Source organism: Dermacentor silvarum, chromosome 2 (assembly GCF_013339745.2).
Source record: "Dermacentor silvarum isolate Dsil-2018 chromosome 2, BIME_Dsil_1.4, whole genome shotgun sequence".
NCBI classification, from domain to species: Eukaryota; Metazoa; Arthropoda; class Arachnida; order Ixodida; family Ixodidae; genus Dermacentor; species Dermacentor silvarum.
This window is the reverse complement of record NC_051155.1, coordinates 24,696,837-24,711,633: the sequence shown is the minus strand read 5'-3', so window position 1 is coordinate 24,711,633 and position 14,797 is coordinate 24,696,837. Positions and strand designations below refer to the sequence as shown.

Sequence of the window (14,797 nt, the reverse complement as noted above, 5' to 3'; positions counted from 1 at the left end):
CGAACACGGATCGTTCGAACATGCCACCGTTCGCGTGACCCTACACGTGAACGACTAGGCGATGGTGTCATAGCATGGGGAGAACATATTCGCTCGCTATCCAGTCGCGGTGAGTCGGACTTCCTTGATTTATCGCGTGCCCATGTGAATGTTCTATGCGTAGTAATTCGGCTAGGCGTGCATCGGTGTATGAAAGGTGCAATAAACGCCCTTGTGATTGTTTGCACCACTGCGTTGTCGTTCCTTTGTCCCAAGAGCACGTGTGAGACCCCACATAGTCTAGTACTTTGCTATCGCTATCAAGGCTCTGCCTTTTAGGTGAAACTGCAACCTTTTTATGTGCAGTGTGTTAAAAATTATCTGATGGTAGCAATTAGAGGCTAAATGACCCTAGTTTTCGCCAAACAAAGACAAAATGCGAGCAACATTGCCATATTGATTCACAAGGTTGTTTAGAGCTAGAAGGACAAAGCTTAAACAAATCCAGGTATATTGTTCATCTTTCCGATGCTAGATGAAAAGTCATACTGCTCCCCAAGTAGACAGTGGTGACATATTTTCTTCCAGTGCTGTTAGTGCAAAATTCTATGACTGATACCGTGCCACAAATGATGCCTGTCTCACCTGCTCTTCCAGGATCCGGCTTGAAACGGCTTCATGATCTTTGCGTAGCCGCTGCAGCTCAGTGCGGTGCTCACTTTGAACACGGTCCAGCTCCTGGTTGTGCTTGGCCAGTGCCTCCTGGTGTGCTGCCCTCTCTTCAGACAGCCGACCTGAGAAACAATGTTTTCATGATGTGTTGTTACAGAACGCCTCCTTGTGAATAAACACTGGTGATGGAAAACAACAGCTGTCATACAGGGTTTTTTAAGGTGAAAGCCTTAGATGGCTCATGGGCCGAAAAAGTGGCCGTCCGTCGTTATGGCATCAAAATTCAATGGCACCAAAATTGATGGTGCCACCATTGATGGTCAAAACCACAACCTTTGCATTTGAACCGACTACCTTTCTTTGGTGGTAGTTGAACCCACAACCTTTTGTATTAATTAGGGCAAAGTTAATAATTTAAGGTGGAGTTAATTAAGGCACTCAAACCCACAATCCTTGGTGTAGAAAACAATAGGAGGTAGCAATGCCTTCGAATGAGATTGTCAAGTAATTTAATTAATGTCTCGTAAGCACACAGGCATTCACCTTGATCCACTTTAGCATATGCTAAAGTGTCTCAACTTTTTGAGCTGCACCAGGTGTTCAAAAATTGCCCGTGGCAATTCTAGCCCTTGAGCTAAACTACTTGATGAAGGCAGCCATTACATGTACGAGAAATCAAAATGCCTAATTTAATATTTAACATAATTACACTAATTACCTTTCTAATTATTTACTTTACAGAACATATTTCAATATACGAAATGTAGCCAGTGAATTCGTAAAGCATATCAACTTGGAACGAAGTCTCAGGTGGTTGCTGAAGGAATAGGACACCGAGGTCCGCTTCATTCCAAAGCCCAGGAAGGCCCTCACGATAGACAACATGCGGCCCATCTCCCTCACGTCCTGCGTGGGGAAGATGATGGAGCGCATGATCCTTCGCCAGCTGCAGAAGCACCTCGAAGAAACGGATCAGATGCCGGAGACGATGTACGGCTTCAGGCAACATCTCAGCACCCAAGACGTGATGATCCAACTCCACGAACTGGTCGTCAACCAGGCAACGAGGCATGCGCCCCGCGAGATACTCGCCCTTGACCTGAAGGGAGCGTTTGATGTGTCCCACGCGAGCGTGTTGCAGAGTCTGAACAAGACCAGGTGTGGCCACAAGACATTCAGCTACATAAAAGATTTTCTGTCAAACCGAACGGCGGCCATCAGGATAGGGGAGGAGAAGTCGGACCCTGTCGAGCTCGGTAATAGGGGCACCCCTCAGGGATCGGTCTTGTCGCCGCTGCTCTTCAATCTGGCCCTCCTGCCCCTGCCCGACCTACTCAAGCAAATCGAAGGCGTGGACCACGCGTTCTACGCCGACATTACGGTGTGAACGGCCCGAGCCGGGTCCGATGCCTGGATGAAGGAAGCCTTGCAGCGGGCGGCGACAACCGTGCACGATGTGGGGAGCACACGCTGCCACCTTCTCCCGCGGGCGCTCACCGTTGCTTGCGCACGGAGCGCACTCGGCGGGAGCCGGGCGGACACGGGAGAAATGCACTTTGCCCTCTCCCGGTTTTCGCTCGCCTCTCGCGACGCGGGGGAAGAGGGAAAGTATCCAGCGGGCGAGGAGGACGTTCCTCCTTGTGAAAAGGTAAAACGGTATAAAAGAGCGCGACCGAGAGACCCCGGGGCTCTCTGACCTCGCTACACCTACCTGCCCGTACATATTTACCCGCTGCAACCCGTGAGTGACCTCGTTTGCGTGACTACCACACGCGACGAGGCAAGCCTATTTTATTACTTATTATACAGAGCAAACTTCCCTCTGCAAGTGTGTTTTATTGCCCACAGCAATAAACGTTGTTGAGTTGACTCGCTTGTTGCATTATTTGCCCGAACCCTAAGCAGCCGCGATTATACGCGCTACGGGTTGGGGAAGAACCCCCCAACGAGTACGCCAAGTCGTGCGGACTGAGCTGCGCTCCCCAGAAATCGGAGCTGCTCATGATCCAACCGGGAAAACCAGAGAAGGAGCTGCCGCCGAACGTGATCATCACCATCGACAGATTGGCCATCAAGCCAACACAGCAGATTAGGATTCTCGGCCTACTGCTTCAGAGCGACGGGAAGGCACATGCCGCCATCACAAAGATCAAGACTACAACCGAACAGATACTTAGTATGCTTCGGAGGGTATCTAACAGAAACAGAAGCCTTAAAGAGGACGATGCCATGCGCTTGGTACGCGCATTCGTCGTGTCGCGGGTTACCTACTCCGCCCCGTATCTTCAGTTGACGAAGGCGAATAGGGATACCCTAAACACGAAGCTTCGTAAGGCAATGAAGCAAGCACTGGGCATGCCCATATGCTCGTCCACGCAATGACTGCTAGACATGGGTGCCCACAACACGGTGGAGGAGCTCATCGAAGCCCACCTCTCTAATCAGAGAATCCGGCTCAGTCACACGGAACACGGACGAGCCATCCTACGCAAGATAGGATGGCAGATTGAGCCAGTACCCATCAAGGCGGCCCTTCCGGAAGATTGGAAGACGACCATTCTGACCAAACCCCTTCCCCAGAACATGACGCCGGGCAAGGACGACGAGAGGCGCACCACGCGGGCCAAAGCCATGGCCCGGAAGCTGGAAGAGAACCCCAGGGTCCTCTACGCGGACGCGTCGCTCCGAAAATACAGTGACCGTGCAACGGTGGTGGTTACGTCAAAAGACAGACTGATCGTCAGCGCGTCCCTGAAGACAACAGACCCCGCAGTTGCCGAAGAAGCGACCGTGGCCCTCGCACTCGCACAGCCAAGCGTGCACACCATGGTCACCGACTCAAAAACAGTGTACGAAAGCTTCCACAGGGGGATAATCTCCTCCGTGGCCCGAGCCATTCTATCTAAGTGCAAGCCTCCGGGAAGAGCCCTAGAGCTCGTGTGGGTCTCGGCTCACTCGCAGGTAGCAGGCAACACCATCGCCAACTACCATGCCCGAAAAATGTCAATCCGGGCCGAGCACGAGCCGGAAGAGCTACCGCACCTGGTTAGCAGCTTTTGAGACATTACCCGGATGTACTAAGAGGAAAGGTGCAGATTGCCAGAACCGCACCCCAAACTCACCAGGCAACAACACACGATCCTGCGTTGAGCGCAGGCGGGATTGCTTGCGCATCCCGTACTGATAAACCACATGTACCCTGCGGACCACGATACGCTCTGTCCTTTTTGCAAAAGAGAAAAGGGCACCCTGCCGCACATCTTGGCAGAGTGCACAGAACTCAAGACCCCCCCTCCTCCTCTTCCCGCCAACACCACCAATCCCCAACCCCTTGAGCGATGGGAGACCTTGTTATCCAGCCCCGCCCTACCGATTCAGCTCGCACTGACAGACAGGGACCAGGAGCTGCTGGGAACATATGGGTCCCGTAACTAGGGAACCACCTCGTCTGGTGCCTGCGTGCACCACCGATTTATTTTGGGCTCAATAAAAGTTTATTCATCATCATCATCAGGCTAGCACCTTCTGCATTTAGAGAAAAACTGGAAAGCAAAACTTCCTATGCAATAAAAAGGTTGCCATAAAACACACGTCCACCATTAAACTACAAACCTCATTGATATTTAGTACAACGTAACATCACTAATTCTTTTGCTTCAGAGGAAAAAAGGCACTTGATTCTATTCAACGGACAGGTGTGCTCGAAAATATCTTTCAGACCTTCATATACTAGAACTGAGCTGTATTAATCAGTGCTGGCACAGTAATTTGGAGTTGGCTTTAATAAGAGCAGACCATACTGCACATCTTGATTTCTATGTACCTAAGACACTGAGAGCTTGCTACATTCTTGTTATGCGATGCTAGGAAATTCCCGAGCATGGACAGCACCGTGTTCTTTCTTGCCCAAAGTTTGTAGGCATTCAATTTTGTGACAAATTTTCTGATATTCAATGTTCGTTTCGATACTCGGCTTTTTTTTTTCTTGATTCGATGCAATATTCAATTACAACTACTACTATTCGGTATTAACACACCTACTCAAAATGTAAAAAAAGAGCAACTACTCAGTGGCAGGAGGGGCCTTACCCAAGACATCAAAAAGATGACAACATATTAAGGAATGACTCTGCGGAACGATGACAACGTTGAGGACATGCAGAGGGCAGTCATGGCAAGATTCCATCACACGATATTGACTGATGAGAAAAACACACTCTTTGTCCCCCAGGACTCACGAGCTGGTGTAGGCACACGGCAGCAGTGCTTAAAGGAGAGCCTCAGCCTACCCAGAAGTTCTTGCGAATTTTCCAGCAGCTTGCCGAGTAGACAAAAGAAGGATTGCAGTCCCAGCGGAAAAAGATTAGCACAAGTGACTGGTGGCCAGAGCAGCAAAATCACGAAACGCTTTCTGACAGTCATCCCTGATTTGGAAAATGGAATGTGCCGCTAAGTTAACGGGCGTAATTCAGCAGTTTTGTATTTCAGTAGTTTGGTTATCGCCTAGTGTTGTGCTGGTTTTGTTTGCTGACAAAACTCAGACAAACTGCATGTAGCAGAGAATGCTATGTCCATGTTATGTCGTGCGATGCCCGAACAGTCCGCGCCACTTCAGCAAAAGCAGCAGCAGCGGCGAATCCAACGCACTGCCTCGGCTCGGTTTTTCCATGGCAGGCTTTTGCATCTTGTGCAAAAAACCGTACCGCCGTCTGTCGGGTGTCGTTTCACTCACCAACTGCAATGAAGAATGGTGATGCGTATGCCACGTCGCCCCTCCCTGATTGGGGGGTGGGAAACTTGAACTGCGATAAAGGCATTCCAACCCTTCAGACGCAATTTTCTCATGAACTAAATCTTTTCTTGGCACGACACAAGAGCTTCTGTGTACTGAAATTGAAACTCGTTCGTAGAAAGATGCATAATGGTAAATTAGTTAGGCCACTCTGGCACTTGCTAATACATTTGCTAAAGTTCAGAGGGTTTAAACCTTTACTTAGCACAAAAGATGACATGTCAAAAATGTCATGCCAGTACTGTATTAACACTTTCCTGTCCGCGCCTATTCCCACTGATAAGCCGCTATCAATGGTTGCAAATACGTATTGTGCCTCTTTCTGAGCGCTCCCGGACAACTAGTGCCATTCAACGAGTTATTTAGGAGGTATTTAGTCAGTTTTGTTTTTCAGTTTTCTTTTCCCATCGCGCACGGATATTTAAAGCGCCTCTGCAAAAGGGCCGTGGTCAGCGTGATGAGCGCCCGTAGTTTCCAAGATGGCATTGGCGTCGCACGCCGTTCATGCATGAAAGCGTCTCATTTCTACCGATTCTAATGCATCTACGTGCAAGTTTTTGGACTTAGGAAGCAGCACTGATGCGGAAGCCAACTTCGGTTTGTGAGATTTCAGAACGCTGTTTCGCTTTCTTCGCCGAACCAATTCAAAGCTGCTGTGTCCTAATATAAAGATATCCCGCGTGTTCTAAAGGTCACAGTTCTTACCTGCAGGACGTTAAGATCTTTAGGTCACGATCATTTGCCCGCGGCCGCGCAGGGAGTCAACCTTGGCATTGCGCTAGAGCTAGTCACTAGAGTTGACGTTTTTTTTTATATCTCAAGAAATGCTCTACATAGAAAGATGATACAGTGAAAGCTCGATGATACGAATCTCACGGGGTCACGAAAAATATTTGTATTAGCCTAAATTCGTATCATCGAAAAACAATTAAAACTACAGTCGAATCTCGATAGTTCGAACTCGAAGGGGCCCGAAAATTTGTTCGAATTAAAAGGACGTATTATTGAAGTATTCGTGCACCATAGCACGATGCACGAATGGTGCGAGTCGTGAAATATCGCAGCGCGCAAGCGCATAGCAAGCGCGGGCCATGAAACTGCCCACGCCGGCTAACGGTCGCTTCCCGATAACGGCAGAAAACGAAGCATCAGGGAGCGGGCGGCGCCGGCACACGGGTGCGCGCAGAGACCGTCGAAGGTGAGGGAGGAGGGCAGCATGGAAGCGGATTTGGCCGCATCAACTCTGCCGCTTCGGTGGCTCCCCTCGCCCTCCCTCTCAACTCCCTCGTAGCTCTCTCACCTTCGACTCCGTGCGCACATCTCTGTGCGCGCCCGCCCCTGTGCTGGCGCCAGCTTATTTTAGCCGCTCCCTGAAGTTTCGTTTTCTGCCGTTATCGGGAAGCGAGCGTTTGCAGGCGTGAGCAGTTTCGTTGGCCCGACTGCGCCTCCGTCGCTGCTTCCCTCTGCGCTGCTGCCGCAGCGTGCAAGGTCAACATGTGACTAGAAAATAGAGGAAGCATAGAGGAGAAGGGTTCACTGCCATTTTATCCGTGTGGCTGAGACGTCGGTACTAGTGTGTGCTAGAATACGGTTGTCTAGAACACTCTAGTTGGCACGTACACGCTTGTTGCGGCGCGATGCAGAAACGGCGACCTTGCAATTTGAGAGAGGGTGAAATTTCCGCCGCGGGTTCTTTTTTATTTTTTCCCCGTTCCTTTGCGCGCGGCATTGAGGGGTCTCTCCTGAGCTTTTGCTCTATGGCGGTGTCGGAGCAATGCCGGCCGGAGGCGCCGCCGCGTGATTTGGCGCGCTGCTAAGAGCTAAGAGTCGGTGCGCGGTATGTTCGAAATAAGCGTGTTCGAATTAACGAGATTCGACTGTAGCTAAATTAAAGAGTCAGAGGTGAACTCACTCAGGCACATGTACGTAAAAAGCATTTATTTCTTGAAGAAAAAGTCTCTAATCTCTATCTCGGTAGACAATCCTATCTCGGTAGACATAGCTCGCTGCGACTAGGCAAAATGGCGCAAACACAAAGAACGCGGCCCGAAGCACAGCAGCCACTCCGTCCGATGGGCGGCCGCCGAAAAGGAGGAAAAGTACAAAAGTGCCACCGCTTCAAACTCTTCGCGCCCAGTCATGGAGTCCGCGCTGTCCGGCGCCACGTCCGCGCCTCCGCACCAAAAGATAACGGGAGAAAGCACGTGACTGCGCGCTGTTCTCTTTCGCGGCTGTCAGTGGGGCGGCGTTTATTCGTATCAACCGACAGAGACTGAAAATCAATTCGTAACAACCCTTCTCTAGCACGTTGCAAAGTAATGGGGCTCGGCCGGGACCACAGAAAAATTCGTATCATCCGGAAATTCGTATTAGCCGTGATTGTATCATCGAGCTTTTACTGTATTTGCTAGAATGTTGCGCAGGTCCTTTGCACTAAAAATGTATATTCTGAAATTTTTTAAGGTCTTTCTGCGCGATGCAACAATGGCATTTCTATAAACGTTTTTTTTTTTGTCTTCAACTAATTTTCTTCTTTAGATATTTTTTAAAAATTCCTTTTTATTAAACATGTTGTTTGGGACTACAGTAAAATCTCGTTAATTCAACCCTCCTTAATTCGGAAAATCGGATAATTTCGACTCGTCCTTTGGTCCCGGCAGGCGTATGCATTATTTAATGCAATTACACTCTCGTTAATTCGGACGTACTTGGCCACACATCGGTTAATTCGGACAACTCACTGAGTTCGGCAAGTGTCGAGCGCCTAAAATGTGCGACGCAAGGGAGCACGAACGGCGTTAGCGTCCACAGAAACGAAGCGGTGGATTTTACATCGCCATAGTCATTAGTGGAAATCGTATGTGAATGATAGCAACGCCATAACGCTTTTAAAGCGTTTATTCTTGTGTTTACCACCGCGCATAGCACCGCGTTGGCCGCGTGCCTTCATCACTACATAGTTGCCATCCATGATCGCGTTGATAGCGGCCATGGATTTGTCTGCAGCGGTTGCGGCAGTAGTTTCGCTTTGACTCGGTGCGTGCATGGGCCGCGTGCGTTCATGACTGCGTAGTCGCCATCCACGAATGCATTGATACTGGCCACGGTTTCGTCCGCAGCGGTTGCGGCAAACAGTACTGTAGTTTCAACTCGGTAGGCGCGTCGGCTGCGTGCCTTAATAACTGCGTAGTGGTCATCCATGATCGCGTCGACAGCGACCGCGGTTTCGTCCGCAGTAGCAGCAAACAGTAGTTTTGGTTTGTGGTTTGACTGCGGGCGTGCTTCGCCCGCGCGCCTTCAGAACCGCAAGGTTGCCGCCCATGATCGTGTCAACAGCGGCCGCGGTTTCATCTGCAGCGGTTGCGGCAAACAGTAGTTTCATTTTTACTCAGTGCAAAGCTGTCAAAGATGTTGAGCACAATCTACATCGCGATGGGTGGCGACCTGGCGAAAAATAATTGGTATGTGACGCAGTAGTGAAAAGTGCGTCACAGATGAAGACGTGCGCTGCTGCGAGCAATAATCAGTCACGAGATGACGCAAACTGCAGCTTCAGCACTGCTTTTGTGCAAAATAGAAACAGGATTTGCTGATTCATTTAGTAAATAAAAGCGTGTTGACGTAGTAAGAATTTGTTTATTATTTTGTTGATACCCTCGATATCGACATACGGCTAATTCGAAAATTTTTTTCGGTTCAGTGACATACGAATTACTGTACTACCGTCAAAAGGAGAATTATTTCCTCTTTAATTTGATACTACGTATACACTTTGGTATCACGCATGCTCTGTGATAGGAAAAGAAGTATTTACGAGACTACCAAAAAACTGCTGCTTTTCAAAGTGTTAAACAGGGCCACCAAAGCCTCTTGTCAATGGTCCCCTCACCTTGCAGAGCGTCTATGTCCTCGTGGGCCCGGCGACACGCTTCCGCCTGGGCCTCCGCTCTTGCCTGGGCGCGCTGCACCGCTTCCTCGAGCGTCTCCCTCTCGGAGCGGGCCTGCTGCTGCAGCTTCTCTTGCGACGCAATTTGCCGTGCCAGGGCCTCTGCCTGCTCCAACGCCTGTGCCTCCCGATCTCGCCGCAACACAGACAGCTGCTCCCGCAGCTCGTCCACGTCCTTGGACAGAGCGTCCGCACGGGACGTCGCCTGAATATAGTTTCTCACCATTACCTTAGCGCAGTGATGCTGTGCTGCTGCACGCAAGAGTATGTAAAAAAATCAAGGGGTTTCCAATTAGCACGTTTCATGGAGAGCCAGGACACCTTGATGACACATCTGGAGACCAACGTTCTGTCTGTCAAAATGGTTTAGCCTATACTAAACAGCATGTAAGATGCCTTCTTTTGTTTTCTTTTTCATTTATACAGTCGAGCCCACTTATAAGGATACTGGCTTTAACAATGAGCAGCTGATGCGCCGTCACCTTTTGTATGTGTGTTATGGTAAAATAAACCGCTCACTACAATGCCCCCATGCCACGTTGCCGGTTATAACAACTAAATCTGGCTACTGGGAATGTGCACCGAAAGGAAAAAGAATGCAAAATGCACAGAGAGAAAAAAAGCGAGCCAACCCACCCTTTGAGTTTTGAATTTAAATTTTAACCTTGATTTTATTTTCTATTTTAGTTATTTTATTATTTTATATGAGCCATTGTGCTGTGAACCCTGCACGGAACATCTTAGCCGCATCACATCGCCAGCGTCATATGCCCCTCTCCCGTCTACCTCCCCCTCTCTGGCTGATGTCCGAAGGGTGGAAGGGAAAGGGGTGACAAAGGCATGCCATGCGGGATGCGTGTCACAGTGTACGGGGAAGCGGCTCATATTTTGGTCATGTTTGTGAATTTTGCTTTCTTTTTCTTTTAAGCATAGACATCCGTAGCCAGATTTCATTGTTATAGCCAATAATGCCGCATAGGAACAATGTAGTAAGCGGTTTACTTTATCATAAAACACACACAAAAGTTTAGTGTGCAGCAGATGCTCATTGTTACATCCAAGTATTGTTAAAATCAGTAATGCTATCGGTAATGGTTCTGTATTATGTCTAATTACTTTACGTCTAAATACCTTATTATGTCTAATTACAGTAGACGTCCACTAATTCGATCTCAAACACACATTCCGGTCTGCACCTATAGATTTCTATAGTCCCGAACCTCAGTTGCTTCGATCTCAAAATTGGCCTTCATCGAATAATTCGAACTTGAGTGGTCAAGCTTTGCCGCACTACAGTAGTGTCATGCGGTGAAGAATACGCAATTTATTGCAGTGCAGCATGCCAAGAACGGAAAGGGGCCACTGCCACGAGACATGGTACGCGTTTCTTAATTATACGGGCAGACGTACTTTCTCTGGTCACAGTACGAGCACCTAGATGCCTAATAAGCATACCGGCAGCGATTCAGAGCTGTTTCTGACGTTGCTATGGTGATTTGAGCACTCGTCTCGCCCGCCATGCATGTCTCGTACTTGAAACCGTAAACGGAGCCTAGTACGCATTTCTTAACTGTACGCGTGCGCACGTGCTGTGCACCGAGAAGCGGAGAAAAACCCTCTGTTTTGGGAAAGCTAGGGAAAAGGAAGGCAGTAAGAGGAATTACTCCGCAAGTCGAGGCGACCTTTAAAGGGCCTGTCAGTAAGCTTATTAGGCATCTCGGTACTCGTGCTGTAAGCGGGGAGCGCATGTGCGTATTAAAGAACACGTGCTATACCCAATAACAGTGGCACCTTTCCCCACTTGTCAGGTTTCACCGCATAACATAGGTGTATAGGCACCGGGAGGCCGTCGTAGGCGCCAGCGGTGTGCCGGCGATGTGCTGGCGAACAGCGCCACGAACGGCAGCTATCAGAGCACTGGCATGTGATTTGTAGACGACGGGACGAAGGCGCTCACGATGCTTCCTGTGATTTTGCACTGCGGATTTTAAGGGCTGACATACCGGAAAACGCATTTTTTGAGAAAGGTCGTCACTTGCACGAGGCAGATAACATTCGTAGCACCAGGTATAGTATATAAAGCAGAACACGAGCGCAAATTGCGATGCAAATGCACTACACGAACAGAGCTCACGGCTGCAAGCTACGACATGGAACTCCAGTAGTTATATTCCAGATGTTTTGCTTTGCGTGTCAACATTGTCGCGTATTTCATCATGAAAATAAGCGAAAAACAAATTATGGACCCCCCCCCTAAACAGAGGAGACATAAGTCTCTCTTTTTCTGTTTCTTTAGCTGCTTCGCCGATCACACATGTGTCAGTACGTTTCCGTTCTCTGTTCATTGTAATTCTTTATCATTGCAATGATTCGCCATTCTTAATGTCTGATAAACTAGCCCAATCTTCAGTCATAGTCCATTCCACACAGCTTAGCGCGACAGAGCCATTGGTGGCGGTGATTGTGAACACGTGGCTGCGTTTATGTTCGCTGTCGATGCACAGCAAGCAGTCATGTACCAGATGCAACCAGAGTTCGAGAGTGCGAGGAAGGAAAATATGCTCCATAAAGAAAAGACTGATACACTGATAAGACGGCAAACTGACGACTACAAATCATAGTGTTCACTTTCGGTGCCCAAGCTCCACACACACGGAAGCGAAGACAAGCATTTCACATACGAAGCTCTTGCGTACGAACGGCTTTTTTTATCAATGTTAGAACAACTAGACCATGGCAAAGCAGTGTCGGAAACGTACAGTCATCTACAAATGTTTATGGACCACGGGATCTCAGATAACGTTCAATTTCCGAGCAGCCTGTACCAGTAGTCAGTAAAACCGAGCATCACAATGTTGTTTACATATACTGGTAGAGGTTGTAAATTCGAATCCTAAGCTGGGCAAATATTCAGCTTTTTCTCAGATCTTGTGTTCAGTAAAATTTTGTGGCTGACTGTACGTACCAGTGCTCAATGATTGAAGCGCGATACTCGGAGCGTGTGGCTGCCCTCGTTTTCTTTTTTTTTTTATGCACCACAGGTGAGCGCTAGGTGATCGCCGTGGGACCAAATGCAGTCACAATGGGTCACAAAGGTTCTCACTTTCACTGTACACCTCGATGCATCAGTTCGGTGTCCCCAATGCTTAGTCGGTGCAAAAAGCGCCGGCAGCCATGCGCTTCGCATATCAAGTTTCATTTGCTGAGCACTGTACGTGCTGTTCTCTACAGACCAACCATATACAGTATTTCCGCCTGAAAAACGTGATGCCATGATGAAAAACGATCGAATTGACTGGCCTAACCATCTTCAGTCATGTTTCAGTAACTGTTCGTGCACCATTTTACGCAGCATGTTTGATCAGATTCGGTTTCACGTAGCATTTCGGTAACGCCCAACAGAAAAAAAAAAAACGTGGGACATACTAAATCAACGTAGCTGGCGGCAGCGCCCGCTGCGCCCGGTCAGGTCGTCACATGCTATTACATTCGAGGCGCCGCCGCATGAAGGCGCCACCGGTCCAAACTCATCCCGCGCCCGGTGCCTATTGTGGAGAAGCTAACTTTAAAGGCAAATACAGTAAAACCTCGAAATTTCGAAGGTGACTGGACAACGAAAATTCTTCAAATTAAGCGGATCTTCAAATTAACTTAAATGAATAAAAATAGAAAACAAGCAAGAACTTGCTGCAAAAATAAATCACTTTAATTTTCCATGTCTGAGAAAGATTACTCAAAGTAATCACTGATGCGGGATTACTTGGCGTGGTAGTTCGCCGCCCCAAGTGCCGCCTCCAGCTGGCTCGCAACACATAGCATATAAATATCACCCGCAATGCACTCAACAAAGTTGCGGACGATGTTCACGGAATCGATAACTGCCGCTAAAGCGGGCGTGTGGGTGCTTGACTCCTAAAATTTCAACTTGCTGGATATTTCGGACTTCAAAAATGCACCGTCAGGGTTCCCATTGAGTTCATGCATTTTGGCAACCGACTTTTCGGACGAATTGAGACACCAAAGTTCAATTTTACAGACTAAATCGCTCGTTCCGATCCACGCTACCCAATCTTGAAAGCCGCCATGTTGGATTTTACACTGGCTTGGATTCCAGTGGCTCGCTCTATAGCCTCCAAGATTGGGAGGCACCCGCTATACTTGGAGGACTGCACTTCTTTTTTCTTTCTACCATATTTACTCGATTCTAATGCATCCTCAATTGTAACGCGCACCCGTTTTCCGTGACGACAAAAAAACAAAAAAGAAGTTTTACAGAACCACGCACCTCATGCATTCAAGCAGAAATACAACTTTCTCTCACATGGAAAAACATATTTGTGCCCGATGCAATGAAGTTGCAATGAATAAAAGAAGTCACAGTTTCCCCCGAAAGGCGCAGCATCGAATGTGATAGCAAATTAGTAGATCGCTATGCGAAGTAAGGATAGCAGTTTCATCGGCTGTATAAACTTGCAAACATTCGCTAACTACATAAATTAACAAGCACAGTGTCATGCGCGCACAAGCAAACATGAACACATCTCGCTCGTTGACCGCGGGAACGAACTGTCAAAACGCTGGAGTGACAAAACGCTGGGGTGACAAAACGCGGTATGCGAATTGACCTTCGTGCTAGCATGCCTCTCGCGTCAACACGACCTATAAGCGGCGAAAACACCGCGCACGGCGGACTTTCCGCATCGCAGATTGCTTTCAAGAGAGGGCCAAGGCGATCGTATCACCGAAGTGGATTGTCGCAGATTACGTCCTGCTTCGGTCCACTGAAACCATTCCGCATTGCTTTGCTGACGAAAATCCTCTCTGTCTGTTTGCGCCAGTCCCGCACGCAAGTTTCGGATTCTCTGAACGTTCGTGATGCGGCCCGATTTCCGCCCGTCTCCGCACACATGATCACTTTCTTTTTAAATGCGGCATCATGAACTCAGTACTTCATGCTGATAGAGCAGACGCAGAGAACGTGAAGACAGACGGTTGACTATTGCTTAAGCACCTGTACTGCAGCACATGGAGGAAGCTGCGGTAGCTAGGCTAGAGAGGAGCTAGGCTCGACGCGCATGCGAGGCGGCCCTCTTGAAATGCCGACGGCTATATGGTCACGCAGATTTAGGATCGTACACGATTCTTAACGCAAACGCAATTTTTGGACCCGTTTTATCGGCAAGAAAGTGCGTGTTAGATTGCAGTAAATATGGCATATGCGGTCAGCACTATCGTCATAACCATTTATTGTGGGATGTTTTTTTTTTTCTCTGAAGTTTCGGTTGCTATTTTGAACATGGCATGTACACTGAGCAGGTGACTCGGAAACATGTATCAGTGATTGGCGCTACCTCCTGTGCTTTCGCAAGAGCAAAGCGGTGCGAAGCTCGTTTCTTCGATCTCCATGG

The 14,797-nt window shown here is 48.5% G+C and overlaps 1 protein-coding gene across 5 annotated transcripts in view; it reads right to left on the bottom strand.

Annotated features, from left to right (window-relative positions):
- LOC119439931 (rootletin-like) overlaps nucleotides 1–14,797 on the bottom strand; it is a 289,750-nt gene that overhangs the window by 155,574 nt on the left and 119,379 nt on the right. For all 5 annotated transcript variants that reach the window (XM_049661195.1, XM_037704895.2, XM_049661198.1 and 2 more), the window contains 2 exons: nucleotides 9,333–9,594; nucleotides 625–773 (listed from right to left, as the gene is read on the bottom strand). In XM_049661195.1, the coding sequence (XP_049517152.1) occupies nucleotides 625–773; nucleotides 9,333–9,594 (411 nt within the window). The remainder of the gene's footprint in view (nucleotides 1–624; nucleotides 774–9,332; nucleotides 9,595–14,797) is intronic.